The sequence below is a fragment of the Thermobia domestica genome, chromosome 9 (assembly GCF_964235325.1).
Source record: "Thermobia domestica chromosome 9, izTheDome1.hap1.1, whole genome shotgun sequence".
NCBI lineage: Eukaryota > Metazoa > Arthropoda > Insecta > Zygentoma > Lepismatidae > Thermobia > Thermobia domestica.
In genome coordinates, this window is record NC_137462.1 from 98,628,969 (window position 1) to 98,643,772 (window position 14,804).

The 14,804-nt window shown below is 31.8% G+C and overlaps 1 protein-coding gene across 2 annotated transcripts in view; it reads left to right on the forward strand.

Moving 5' to 3' along the window:
- TpnC41C (Troponin C at 41C) overlaps positions 1-14,804 on the forward strand; it is a 57,085-nt gene that overhangs the window by 13,297 nt on the left and 28,984 nt on the right. For both annotated transcript variants that reach the window (XM_081771583.1, XM_081771584.1), the window contains exons 4-5: positions 3,222-3,341; positions 5,663-5,794. In XM_081771583.1, coding sequence (XP_081627709.1) covers positions 3,222-3,341; positions 5,663-5,794 — 252 coding nt within the window. The remainder of the gene's footprint in view (positions 1-3,221; positions 3,342-5,662; positions 5,795-14,804) is intronic.

Genomic DNA, 14,804 nt, shown 5'->3' on the forward strand with positions numbered 1-14,804 from the left:
AAAACACAACTTCAAGTCAACTATATATAGAGCAAAATAGACAAAGAAATGAGCGTGTGGAGAGAGTGATTCAATGCGGAATTAAAAACATGTTCTTACCATCAACTATCACACAGACAATGAGACTGAGTTAAATGGAGTACGTTGATGACACGGGGAGCACTGGAGAAAGACCTTTAGGTAAATGAAGGATGTGGAAGTTTAGTACAAAATAGAATCTTAGGTGGGAAGCGACCAGTCTGACTGGATCGAATTGGCATAGAGATAATAGGAATTTGCTTCTGTGGTGGTAAATCTTCGGGTTTTTAAAACTACACAGCTAGGTAGTTCCCCTCTAGTATATTCTACTTATTCAAATAGATTGAACAAAGCATACCAAATGTTAAACAGAAGATATGAGTGAATTATAGTTTTTTTTTAAAATGAAGATCTCGGTTTCGAAATGTAACAACACATAGTTACCAAGTGGTGCCAATAATATTTTATTTTCTCTTTGCCCCATTCCAAAGAGCTTATTTTATTTGAAACATCTTTCAGTTCTCCTATATTTATGTTCTGCTATATTCCACCCTCTCTCTCTCTCCCATACCATAACGACATCTTAACACTGTTGTGGCACGTATACAAGAAGAAATTCCACACTGGCTCAAGTTAAGAATAGAACCTCGTTGGCCTGCACAGGATCTTGTACATGACTAAAGAAACAAGGCAAATAAACGTTATAATACGCCGGCATCTGCATTTGGATAGATGGGAAAGTTCGGGCATTGAAAGCTGCCAAAGGAACATTATACATACAAGCAGCCAGCACCTTCAGCTCAGTTTTAATTTCTCTTCATTTCAGTCAACCAACAAAACTTACTGATTGAAATTTCACACATGTTTTAATGTGCCATGTTACAGAAAGAAAGAAAATTGCCGTGACAGAAACAGACACGCTTGAAAAATGTTAGAATTCAATATTTGAAATTTAAAGTTTAATAAAATTTTTTAAAAATGAAAGAGAAATACTTGAACATAAAATCTAATTTTAGTTTCAAGTGGTTGTCCACGGAACAGAACAAGAATAAATCTACAGGTTATAAATAACAGAACTACTCCTTTTTTGATACTTCTACCTCGTCGATCTCGAACTCTTAACGGAAAACCATGTAACATCAATTTTGATGGTGTACCAAAACAAATACGCTTCAATGCGGAAGGAAATATTTCAACGCAACCTTTTGTAATTGATCTTGATACATATTTGTGTTTCAATAGTGGAAAAAATTTCCTATTTACAAAAGCGAAGGGAAGAATCTGATTTCCAACAGTATTGAAAACTAAAAGAAAATATACCTTCCATGTTTATTTCTAGATCATGTTGATAAAGTACCAATGTTATTTAACTGTTTAGTAAAAAGAAAAGAATAATAAACTTGGATAAGGCTAGGGTGTATTGCATACTTTGTTTACAATTCAATTAAACACTGTCAATTACAGAGATGTATTAAGCAAGCACCTTTAGATTTAAACTGAATACAAATAAAAATAATTATAATAATACCAGAAAGCACTACGGTACAGAATTTTCAATGTAAAATATGACAAATCGTATTATCTTACAATCTTCCGTGTGAATTGCCAAGGAATGTGAATAAATACCATGTTGTTTAAAATTTTTAGGTATGTATTTGTACTATTAAAAATATTGTAAATAATATTTATAATCGACGTAACTTTATCTATCCGTCTATCTACATATATATATATATATATATATATATATATATATATATAATATTGGGTGTTACAATATCTTCGGTACAAATTCCTCACATCAAAATAAGAAAAAAAATCACATGGACCTGAGCTCAAAAGTGGATAGTTTCGTACTTGTATGGTGCCAAAAATGTCAAATAAGTGAACTTTAAAAGTTCATCACTCCCTCCACTACTATAGGATCTATCGTAGTCTGGTCAAGACATCACTGAGGAACTGGTATGAGAACTATCCATGTTTAATAATGCTCCAGTACCTGCATACCAATTTTTAGAGAGATAGGTGGAGAGTGATCAGGTACTTCCAAACAACCTCCCTAAAAATAATTCTGAAAGATGGGTGTTTGGATAGTTCACATACTAGTTCCTCAGTTCCTCAGTGATGTCTTGACCCGACTTCGATCGGTCTTATAGTAGTAGAGCTATGGACCTTCAAAGTTCATTTTTTCAGGTTTTCGGCACCCTTTAACTACAAAACTATTCACTTCCGATAAACAGGTCCATAGGACCTTTTTTTGTTATTTTGATATGAGGGAACTGTTCCCAAAAATTTGTCACTATATACAGGGTGGTAGATAACTCCACCGAAAAACTTTGGGAGACGGTTCCTTATACGAGATGAAAGAAAAAAGTTCTAATAAACATGGGTCGAAAACGTCTCCTTTCAGAGTTATGAACTACCGAAAATTCCAGATATCACGTTTCAAAACGCCCTGGCTTAGAAACTATAGGGCCTATCTCAAGCGGTTTAAGGAATTACACAGGAACTGGTATACGCTCTATCTAAATATCCATGTTTCAGAATTCACCGGTACCAGCGAAACGAATGCACCATTATATCTTGAAGGAGTATCCCTATACTTCAACTTCCTTTTTACAGTTCCTTTCACCGATAACCGAGGATATGTACTAAATTGTGACTTTCAAAAAAAAAAATGTTCAATGTTAAATTTCAGCTGCAGTCCCGTTAATCCCTTGCTAACAATCATTTCCCGCAAAAGATTACAAATTCTGTGCTATAACTGGAGAACACAAAATTACTATACAGAAAGTTTCAGAATGTCACTGAAAAGCTTTTTAAAAAATGATGGAAAGCGTCGACGTATTAGAATATACTTAACATGCCGAAATTTTATTTTTGTTCTTTAAAGTCCTCGAAAACAGACGAATAAAATCCAAAGTCCAAAATGAGTTAACACATTTCCAATTAAATCCAAAGTCCTACATTTATCAATATAAACAATGTTTAGCTTTGTACGAGTGTTTTTATTAAATACTGAACTATCATTACCCACAGATATTAAAATGCACCATAACTTTAAGACTATATCTAACGTTATGTCAATTATTGTGAAAATTTGCTACTGTAGAGAAATTCCCTATTTTCCACTACCTGTACATATATATCATATTTCCTTTAATTCCACAGATTACATTCATTTTATTCGTATATTTGTTTAGGTTCCGGTGAACTGGAGTTCGAAGAATTCGTAACATTGGCTGCCAGGTTCCTGGTTGAAGAGGATTCAGAAGCCATGCAACAAGAACTCCGTGAAGCCTTTAGGTTGTACGACAGAGAAGGTTTGTACGACTATCAAAATAAAAAAAAAATTAAATTTGTTGAAATGTGCTTTGCATTTCTTTTAAAATTATTATGCGGTAATTATAAAAAATACATTATCATTCAGAATACTATAAATAAAATTTTATTATGGTTTACAGTATAATTTATCTTTTTTTTTAAAAAAAAACTAAAACCAACTGTGAGTTGTAAAAATGCATAAAAGTTTGTATAGATATTGTTTAACACATATTTAGCCCTTATTAATAAAAAATATATTTCTATTGTAACGTATTGTCATCTGTTAGAGCTCAGATACTAAATTCACAAGACGAGAAGGGAACTTCGATTATATTAGATTTTCATAAGTATATGTGTATGTCGCTATATTGCATATAACTTTTCATAATTTTATTTGATTTTGTTTTCAAAATTTATAACTTTTGCCTTCAGTAACAAAATTACTACAACATTATACTTTTGCAATATACATGTATATGACCATATGTTTCTGTTTTGGAAAGTTACTCAAATAGTTTTTTTTCCTTGTTTTTAGTTTATTATTTACTCCAGTCCTTTTATATGCAATTCGAGAACTTGAAATGTATAACCACATATCAAGAACAAGCTTGCAAGACATACGTACAGGTCGTCATAACATATCTGTAGCTATTCCTTCCGTCGGTATGGTCGTAGGCTTTAGTAGAAATGAAACGCTTCTGATAAAAATGAGAATTAGTTAAGATCATACTTTAATAATAGGATCCTTCCTTTGTTTATATGTGTTCCGTAAAAAGCAAATAATAGATCAGATCATACTCTAATGATAGGATTCTTTGCCTTTGGCTCCAGATAGAATTAGTTCAGATCATACTTTAATAAGAGGATTCTTTCACCTCCGAATAAAAACAAGAATCAGCTTAGATTATAGTTTAATAAAAAGTTCTTCCTTTTTATCATCAGTGTTCCGCAGACAAACGAATAGCAGATCAGATCATACTTCAGTAACAGGATCCTTTACCTTTGCTTCAGAACATACTTTAATAATAGAAAGTTTCCTTTATATTATGCATTTCGTAAAAGCCGAAAAGTAGATTAGATAATACTTTAATAATAGAATCATTTCCCTTCGCTTCCGGATAAAACGAGAATTAGTTTAGATCATACTTTATTAAGAGAATTCTTTCTTCATGTTATCTGTGTTCTGTAAAATAATGAAGCAAAAATCTTAAAAGCTACAAACATACAAAATATTAGTATATGGGTAATAATCCGTGGTGACACTCAGCCGATTTGCACCAGTTGCCAACATTTGTGAGGATCCCGGAACGGGTTGTTAAAATTGTCTCTTCCCCTCTAGATGTAGTACTTATGTAAAATATTATCTAGTACTATTTTTCAGATTCGAGCTTTAAAAAGACAATTAAGACATGCTACACTTTATGACACCCTAATGTTCTACAGCATCTCTCAATGAAATGTGGCTAATTCTGACAATGTAAACGTACAGACGAACTTTGTTTCTGAAACATATATTCTGTTTCCTATAAAGATTCGCAAAATTTGGATTGGCCTGGAGCAAACCGATACAAAATGCAGTCCCTTATGCTTCTTTGTTTAGTCATTATAATAATATACAAATACATAACAATATAATAATATAATAACTGCTAAGTAAACTTACCATACTAATCACAGAAGGGTTGTTAAATAATTTGAACAGTAATTACATTAATATAGAATTTTAACGTTACAGAATTAGTTTCACATTTGTCCTTTGTATTGCGTTATTCTCGCTTACATTTCATCCACCCACATCTTTCATATGAAATCGAAGCTCGGTATGTAAATTTAAGTCTCCAGCTTAAACATAGGTTCAGAGGAAAACTAGTTTTTTTTTTTTTTTTTGCCAAATCTAATTAATTCCTTACAAATACAGAATCGCTATTTCAAGAAATAAACATACGATATTAAAATTAGATCAACTTTATTTTTATAAGATAAACTGCCTAATATACAGGATGCTTAAGAAAGATGCAGTTACCACAACTACTACACTTTATTCAAAGACGCTCAGTAAACACATCTACAAAGACAAACAAAAGAATTTGAAGAAACAAGACAGTATATTAAACATCTAACTGCCACTTGATAAAATGTAAGAAATCTCTGAAAGCCAGAACCATAAACAGCAGAAACTCCGCTTCTTCTTCTTGAATCATTTATTGTTTTTTTAGATAATTGTTTTGTAATCATATACATATTAATAAAAAAGATTTAGTCTGTGTGTATGTAAACCAAGTTATGCAATATTGTTTATTTGAAATATACGTCTTCACAGGTAACGGCTACATCACAACTGGTGTGTTGAGAGAAATCTTAAGGGAATTGGATGACAAGATCACAGAAGAGGAGTTGGACATGATGATTGAAGAAATTGACTCTGACGGCTCTGGAACGGTTGACTTCGATGGTATTGTATTTCTAAAAAATTTGGGGAATTATTTTTTGAATTACGTAGAAGAATCATACCGTATAGGCCTATAACTTCCGTAGCAACTCTCATTTCCAATGAAATTAAGGTTCTTATTGATCACACATTTAGGAGAAATCTATTTTGCAATCAGCAAAAGAATATAGAGTGATCTATACCGATAAGATACAATTAAACATCAATAACTTCATGGTTAGAAAAAAAATATTAGTAAAAATCGCTTTGTAGTTGGTTAATTGGATGTTTAACTTTCCTTTTAACACCGAGGCTATATAAGGTGTGGACCTACATTTTGACATGGAATTTAAATCACATGAGCTCCCACCGAAAATCAAACCCGAATCTTTCGTACCCAAAACGTGTGAGCCAACCATATAGCCATGAAGCCATGAATAGTTGCTGATAATTAGTTTTAGCGTCTATTTCAGTAGTGAGGCTATATGACACGTGGACCTACAGGTTAACGTGAAATGCAAACCACATGAGCTCACATCAAGAATTGAACCCGAGTAGCCATGAAAGAGCCAAAACTTAAAGTATTTACAGAATTGAAGACGTAACACTATATTATATAGGTTGCTATTAACTAGGTCTTATATTTATTTAACGTAGAAAAGTTTTGGTATTTGGTCAAATCTGTTTCATTCAGCACAGAATTAGCTTTCAAACTTTATAACAAAGAACCATTTCTAATTTATTTAAATTTACTATAAACTAGAAGTAAATTTTAAGGCACTATAGGGTACGAAAAACTCTGAACAGTAAAATGGGTTATTAGTTGAGTGAGTGTTCACTACACTTGTTTTCTTTGTCATTATTCACGTCTTTCTAAATCTGAGTTTACTGCCCTTTAATTCATTTCACTTCCTAATTGTTTGATGGTATAAATACTGAAAATTATGTGCCTACTAGAGATTAAAGATTACGGCCTCAATAAATGGAAATTTAAATCAACATTACTAGGATCAGAATAAACAATTCTGAAACCATAACGAACAATTCGCATACAATTTAATTTCAATAGTTTTTGCAGTTCTTCTAAATTTTCAATGCAAATCTATGTTAAATCAGTACCTGGTGAAATAGAATCATCAAAGTAGGTACAAAATAGAATATCTTATAAGAAATGCATTGCATTGCTATGTTTACTCTTTTAAGTCTACTATGATAATTTTGAATCTATTAGTCAAAGTAAGGACAAAGTTATAGGCCTATATGCATGTTAAGATATCTACTAAAAGCTCTTATTTTTAAAAAAAATAGTTTAGATTTTAGTTACTTTAATATTTATTTTATTAGATTAGTTTTAGTAATGCTTTGGTGATACTGCACTACACTTTGACTTCTGCTTCCTAATCAATTTCTAACACTCTCTTTTTTATTTGATTGTGTTTTCTTCTCATTTTTGTAACTAACATTCTTGCCTGTTAATATGTAGCTTATCTTTTGCTCGGTAAGTACACTTTCCAATTTGTACTTATTTTGAAAATGAACCATAAATATATGTATATATGTTTTGTATGAATGAAAACACAACTTCTATTACTGTTGTGTTATTATGTACAGAAGTCGCTTAACGCAACGTTATTACTCCTGCGTCATTCTGTGACTCCACTATTTTCTCCTTAACGTTGGAGTAGATAATTTATTATTTGCTCTATACCCCGGTACATTATTAGCTCTATACCCCGTACATTATATGTACTTCCCCTATTGAGATATATGCATATTATTTACGTGATAAATATGAGATGCCGTGGTTAAGACAACATGGCTCTCACAGAACGTATAGCCTTCTCCACCATTAATGTGATCATTGTATCTCTTTGAAACTACAGAATAGACCTTTGTTGTGATTAGTCATGAAAAGTTCACTTCGTATTATCAAATATGAGTAGAATCTTTGCCCTGTACATCTTCCCTTATTAGTCATGATTGATCATATGGAATACTATTTTTAACTTATAGAAATTTTGAATTATCATATATTCAACCTCAAACTCTAAAGAGTTGTCGTCTCCTTTAGCCTAAATACATATTCGTGAGACGTAAAATTGAGATATAATTTAACTTAATTTCTAAACAATTGTAGATACTTAGTTAAATAGTAATGATAAACCGAAGTAAATATAAATTATATTTAACATGCAATTCATTGTTTAAAATATCAAATAAATGAGTTTTTTTCAGATGTAGTTAATATTTTATGAAACAGAGCTAGGACATAAACATCATTCTTGTACTCTGATTTATAATTTAAATGATGATATCAGAATCGAGATGTGATTCGCGAATGAAATAGATGATAAGCAACTATATATAATAATAATAATATCGTTGTCAATAAAGTTTTGAAATCTGTAAGTCGCTAATAACCAGTTGGCTAATGAAACATTCTTTAAATTAGGTGTTAGAAATATGCAACAACCTATACCTGCCAAAAAAATATAACTATTCGGTCGATACTGATAAATATTTTAACTCAATGTTAATTTGAGTGTATAAAGTAATCCATACACAATAGTAAAACTTCTTTTAAAATATAACTGTTTTCATATTAATTGTAATACTATTTTATTTTCTTCTAAATTACAATATGTTTGTAACTAAATTTTGCAGCTAAACTTCTTTTCTGTTATACTGCATACTTAAACTTGTTTTTCATTTGCAACTCACAACTTAAACTCTTAATTATTTATGTCTTCGCTTACATTTTTATGTTGCAGATTATGCTACTCTATCAACGCTTTATTAAAACATATTTGTTGCAATTTTTTAATTCTATAACTATACGCAGTGAAAATTAACTTTAAATATAATTAAATAAGGAGCGCAATGTAAAATCTATGTTATATGTAAACTTTTCTCATATTGCCGATTTACTTCTGTATTAAACAGAAATTATTTTTAATCTGACCTAATATATTTTGCTATTTCATTTGCACTTGATACGTTTCAATTTGTATATTGAAATTTATTATTACATTGCATTATTCGTCATAGTCATATTGAGCCTAGTTAAAATATTAACAAAATCATATACGAAAAAATGATGATGCTAAGTAATGAAACAATCATATTTCTTTTTCTGACAGTTCATGAAATCAATATTCCTAAATCTAATCAGAAATATCTTAAATACTGGTCTCTTGCTTCAAGCATTTCTGAAAATTGAAACGTATTTTGTGTAAATGACTGTACATAGCATGAAATAATAGGATATTCTCTTATTACCAATGTTTTTATTACCAAATACTATAGTGTACATTTGACGTGTATACTATATTTATTACCATGTTAAACATAAACTTCTGTTCTTGAACCATTGTGTGGACTAATGGTTTCTCATGAGAACAACTATTATTTTTTCTTTGCGCTTTCTATACATCAAAGCGCGAAAATGTTATCATTTTACATGTACAGTATTATATACAAAGCCTATTGTATCTCTGAAGCCTCATTGGATTAAGTGACTCTTTTGCAACGTTCCTTTGTAGTTAATAACTACCACCCTCTGATACATTCATTCTACTATTAGTCTTAAGGATGTATTATATTCGGATAGATGTAAGTTTTTAATTGTTCATAATTTATTACTTATTTAGAATATGTAAGTAGGGAAGTTACAAGGCTATATTATAGGTTGCTAACTAGTTTAAGATATAGTATACTAAACAATAGGCGAATTTAGTAAGCAATTAAGAAATGAGCTTTATATTAAGAAATAACTTTACATATACTGTCATACAAGACATAAGTAAATAATTACTAACTTATAAATGTAATCATTAAAGAATCTTTAAAATATGTAAAACTTTTACATTTCACTTTCATAGATTCTTATATAAAATTTAACCATATAGTTGTTTTATAATTAGTTATTTATTATCTTTTAGTGTAAAGAAACCATGGCTTACTACATAAGGTTTCATATTAGAAGGACATAATTACTTAGAAGGTGATAATAACTTATTAGTTGTGTGTATATATAGGTCACAATGGCACTTAGCTTTTTAGTAAACTTTAAGTAAAATGGAATAATTTTAGTAATTCAAGCAAATAATCGTAGATTTATGTATTAATAAATTATGATAGCCTAATAGTTTATTGTTAATATGTAAGAATAATCTATTATAATTAAATTGCAAAAGTGCCAATGTAAAATACATTTTACAACTTACTACTACAAGACTTGTAACATTTAGAAAGACTAAGATATAATTCTTAATTACAATTAAAACCATTCTTGGTAAAACACGTATTTCTTAAATAAATATAGACCATAAATCTCATATACAACTATATGGTCTATGAAACCTGAAGCGTTTCTACTTTCTTCCATTCTGGCAACACGACATGTTCTAGATCAATAATGTTAGACAAACTATATAAATTATCCATTTCCCCGTTATGAAATTTCCGTCATTCTCTACTTCCTTCTGTCTTTGGAACGAATATTCACTTCTGGGGTATATATATACCCCAGAATATATATATACCAAGTTATTCAGAAAAAAGCAAATGTAAAATAATCAACAAAGATAGATAGCGACACATACGATACATTACTAAATAGGGGAAAATTCAGTTTTAACCCCCCACCTATTAGTTCCATTCAATGCCTACAGCGGCACTGAGGTTTGTTTACGAAAATATGGAGATGCCCGAAGAAGAGTCATTCTGTGTGCTGCAGTGCAGAGTGAATCAATCGCTAAAATGCAGCGTGCATTTCGTTGTAAGTTCAACAACTGCCGCCTCCTCATAAATAGATTTACATAAAAGATAGCGTGTCTACCACCTATGCCTGCTACTCTTCAAGATCTGCGATATTGAACTGCTACAGCAGTGAGTTCAATATTCAGGGAACAGTTAATTTGTCGGTGGGGAAAAAATGGACTACCATATATATATATATATATAATATGTAATATGTTTTTGAAATTATCATTCAGTTCCATGAGCATAGTAGAGTTCCTTCAGTCAGTCTGTATTTACATGCAGTTAATTTATTACACTGTGTTCAGATTTAGCTTGAAGAACATAAGCATAAGACATCAAAAAATTAATATATTGTGTGCAGACACAAATATTCAGAAATGCTTTTTAAAGCATCTGTTATCGCAAATAACTATTCACCCGATAACTCAAACGAAGGTTATGAGTTAAATTATTGGATGGCCAGAAAGTTTTTGCGGCTTTTCGTAAAACTATTTTAGTGGTACAGAATTGTCTTTAACTTCATTCAAACTGATTTTATTAAATTGAATTGTATTGTATTATATTAATATACATGCTTTAAAATCTTCTCCAAATTATTTCAGTTTAATGTACCTAGTTTACTATTGTATTTCGTAGTAAGTAACTATCATTTCTACATGTCTTCATTTATTATTTCAATAAAGGTAGAAAGATAACTAAAATACCCCCCCCCCAAAAAAAGTGTAGTGAATGAAGAATCTGTTACAACTGATCGAACATTACAAATTATTTGCAAAATTTCGTACTGAATGTTTCTCACTAAGCAATACTCCACGCTCAGGTAGACCAGTTAATGTAATTAGATAAAATCAAAATATTAACTTAGAATAACCCACGTTTATGATACATTGCTAGCCTTGATGTTGCACGTAACTTAAGCAATGAAAAACATCTTTCCTGATCTAACTTTTGCGTGCGTTTAAGTTAACGTGTTAACTGTGTTTGAACATATACGTAAGTTTAGTTTTTGAAATAGCTTTTCCACAATAATGAGAGTGAATACTGTACAATAATGTGCTACGTTGTAAGAAATTTTAGGGGAAAGGAAATGAACTACCCCCAACTATAATAAAATCCGATTTCCACTCTTGGTGTGATGTTCTGATTCATCTACCATATTTGCCAGAAATTGCACTGTCGGTTATCTATTGTAGTGAGTTAGTAGTGGGGAGATGCAAATGAGGTGGTGATGCCACCAAGAGACGATATGCATCTAAGATTATATAAAAAAAATTATATATATCACTGAGAAGTCTTGCACCTGACTTCCCTCTGGAGCCGCCACTACCACTTGACCACAATGATCCGGCATAGTTCAATATACTGATACCAGGGTCTCTGTTATACCTACAGAGAAGACATCTCTAGATATTTATTAGAAGTTACTAGTAAAGGAGGTAACGAATAAAAAAAAAAAAAGAATTTAAACTTCGTTGCAATAATGACACACAAACTATATATAGTACCCTCCTTTACGGTCAATACCAGAGAGTATTTGGTTCATTTTGGGCATTTACTTTCCTTAGCCCCAAACAAGGAAAGTGTCAGCAAATCTATGATTCTGCGTGTATAGTCACCTCTCCATCCTGAAAAAGATAACATGTAAAACTACACAGTAGGTTCTACTCACCAGACCGGAAAGATGAAACCTCCAAAACATCTGATGGTCATGAATATTTATTGTCGGTAGAGCACAATAATGATTATATATACACGTACACTAAACTTATGGTGCACCACTTATTAATCACACTATATTGATCTTCACCACTCAAACTTTAACCATTTGCTATACATCACTTAAAAAAAATATATTTCAGAAACCAATATTTTAATGTTGAGCTATTCTTAGCTTCTATTAAACCGTTAGAGTTATTCTTTCTATCACTGTTCCTTGATCAATGAAACCTAAAAAAAAAAAAATATTGATGTAACATCAAAATTTATTTTTTTAAACTCATTAGGTTGATGTAGAATGCTCCACAGTTCAATTATCTCTACAATGACGGAAACTACGTTGTATCACTGAATCCATAATTCCCATAGTTCATAGTGTGACGTATTACCAGAATAGTTTCGGATAGTTAAAATTTAATGTCACTCCTGATAGTTAAAAATTTCTGATAGTAGTGGTTACATCTGCTATCCACTTATGGCGTTGTTAAAAGAAAGAAAAAAACAGTGTCCAGCACAACACATATTGTGTGGTATCATCATTGGTACAGAACAGCTTAAAGAAACGTGCTGTTCATTTTATGAATATTGGAAAAGTTAGTATATAATATATCACTCTGACGAAACAAATAACACTATCACTTTCAGTATTCTATTGTTTAGTAAGCCACACTGAAGTTGTATAATAAATGAACAGGCAGATGCCATGGGTTAGTGTTCAACATCTTCTGGGCTAGCAGTTATGTGAAAACACTGTCCTTAGTTACTGTAATTATTTTAATTTAAATAACGCTATAATTTTCACATTTACATTCAAGGTATTCTTCCTAGATATTGTTAGTACTGGAGTTGATAAAGAAAATGTTATACGTGTAGTTCACTTATGTCCTACATATCCATTCCCCTAACCGGTGATATTCGTTCTCCAGTGTATGAAAGTTCACAAGACGACGTTCGCTACCATCACAGAACTAGATCCACTCGAATTTAACTCAATGTCACATTCCATGTACATATACATATCGATACTCCTATCTCACACTCCCGATTTAAGCCATGAGCTTCAATCCCAGGAAACCCAAGTCGCCGTCCGTTCCTGTTTCTCCTTTGCTTCTCCCACTCCCCTCTCTCTCATTCACCACCACACCACCGCAAAACAAGGAAAACCCCAGACTCGCACAAATGGTCTCCTATTTTCAAAAGGCAAGGTCCCTCAGGCTATCTTCATGGTGGGTGGTCACCTGCCTCCACCCACATCGGCTGTCAAAAACACTCAAGTTCACGAAACCTTTCAGGAAGGTGCTGCCCCCAAAGAAAAGGGTGGTTGGTTAGAGAAAGACAATGGCTGTCTTCTGCCCCGAGCAGAAGGATTTGTTTACCAATGATAAATTGAGTTTAACTAATATATACATTATAGACACTTAACATAGACGATAAATTAAGATATAATATCACATAGTTAATATATATCACCCTCAAGAATAACATGACAACTCTGTTTATTTACAATATTTTCATTTTCCCAGTCACATTGAGCATTTTCGTCTGCGAATCTTCACCTGTTAACCCCTCAAGAGAGGAGAGGTGAGGTAGACACCATACGCAGAAATAATTTAGAAACACAGAGATTTAAATATCTCTGACGGAGTGGACCACGATATAAATCAGATAATGAATTATTAACGTACTAGTTCCAAGAACCTGTCAGCGAGATACGACAGTATTAATATTTTTTTTACAATAAAATGATTGCAATTATAATACAAATTTTCAAAGACGCAGTGCATCCTGGGAAAAGGAAGCCACGTTCCGCAAACCAGCTAGAGTGGTTGTTACTTCCACTGATGATAGGAGTGCAGGAGGGGGCCACATTGTTCCGGAAAAGGTGAATGACCCTTCAATCCAACCCCAAAGGTTGAGAAGTTCTCTGCTAAAATATATATGCGTGTAGGAAACAAAGCATATAGCAAAGAAGGGAAAAGTGCTCACAGCCCCTACTTCTTTTCCTTGCTGCTGTCCCAGTATGCTGAAGTATTTTACTCTTCTTCTAATCTACAGACAACCTGGCTCTCTGGGGAATTCATAGTTAGAAACATTGATTTCAGATGTTCAGAATAAACTGTACGCCAGGGAAAGAAAAAAACTGTTTCTAGCTCTCTGTAGCTTTCCCGTTCTATCCTGTATTCAATAAACAAAATTAGGTTTTATTTCGTATACTCATTTACTCCTTAGTCTCCTTATTGCTGGAATAATATTCAAATCCAATCCAGATTCTTCTTCATTAAATGTCAAACAATTAAAAAAATACTGATCCAGGGGCGTATATCAAATATAAATATATAACAAAATAACAATTTAGTACATCTACATATTATAGTAATACTGCCGTATGTCACTGTGTGATACCTCACTAATCCTTTATATTATTTAATATAATAATTTAATTAATTAAATCGCAATAGTCAACAGAATCAAATTTACATTTTGATAGTAAAATTTGCACGTATCTGCATATCAAAATGCAGATGAACAACAGAGGAAACTCTGCTGTTCACAA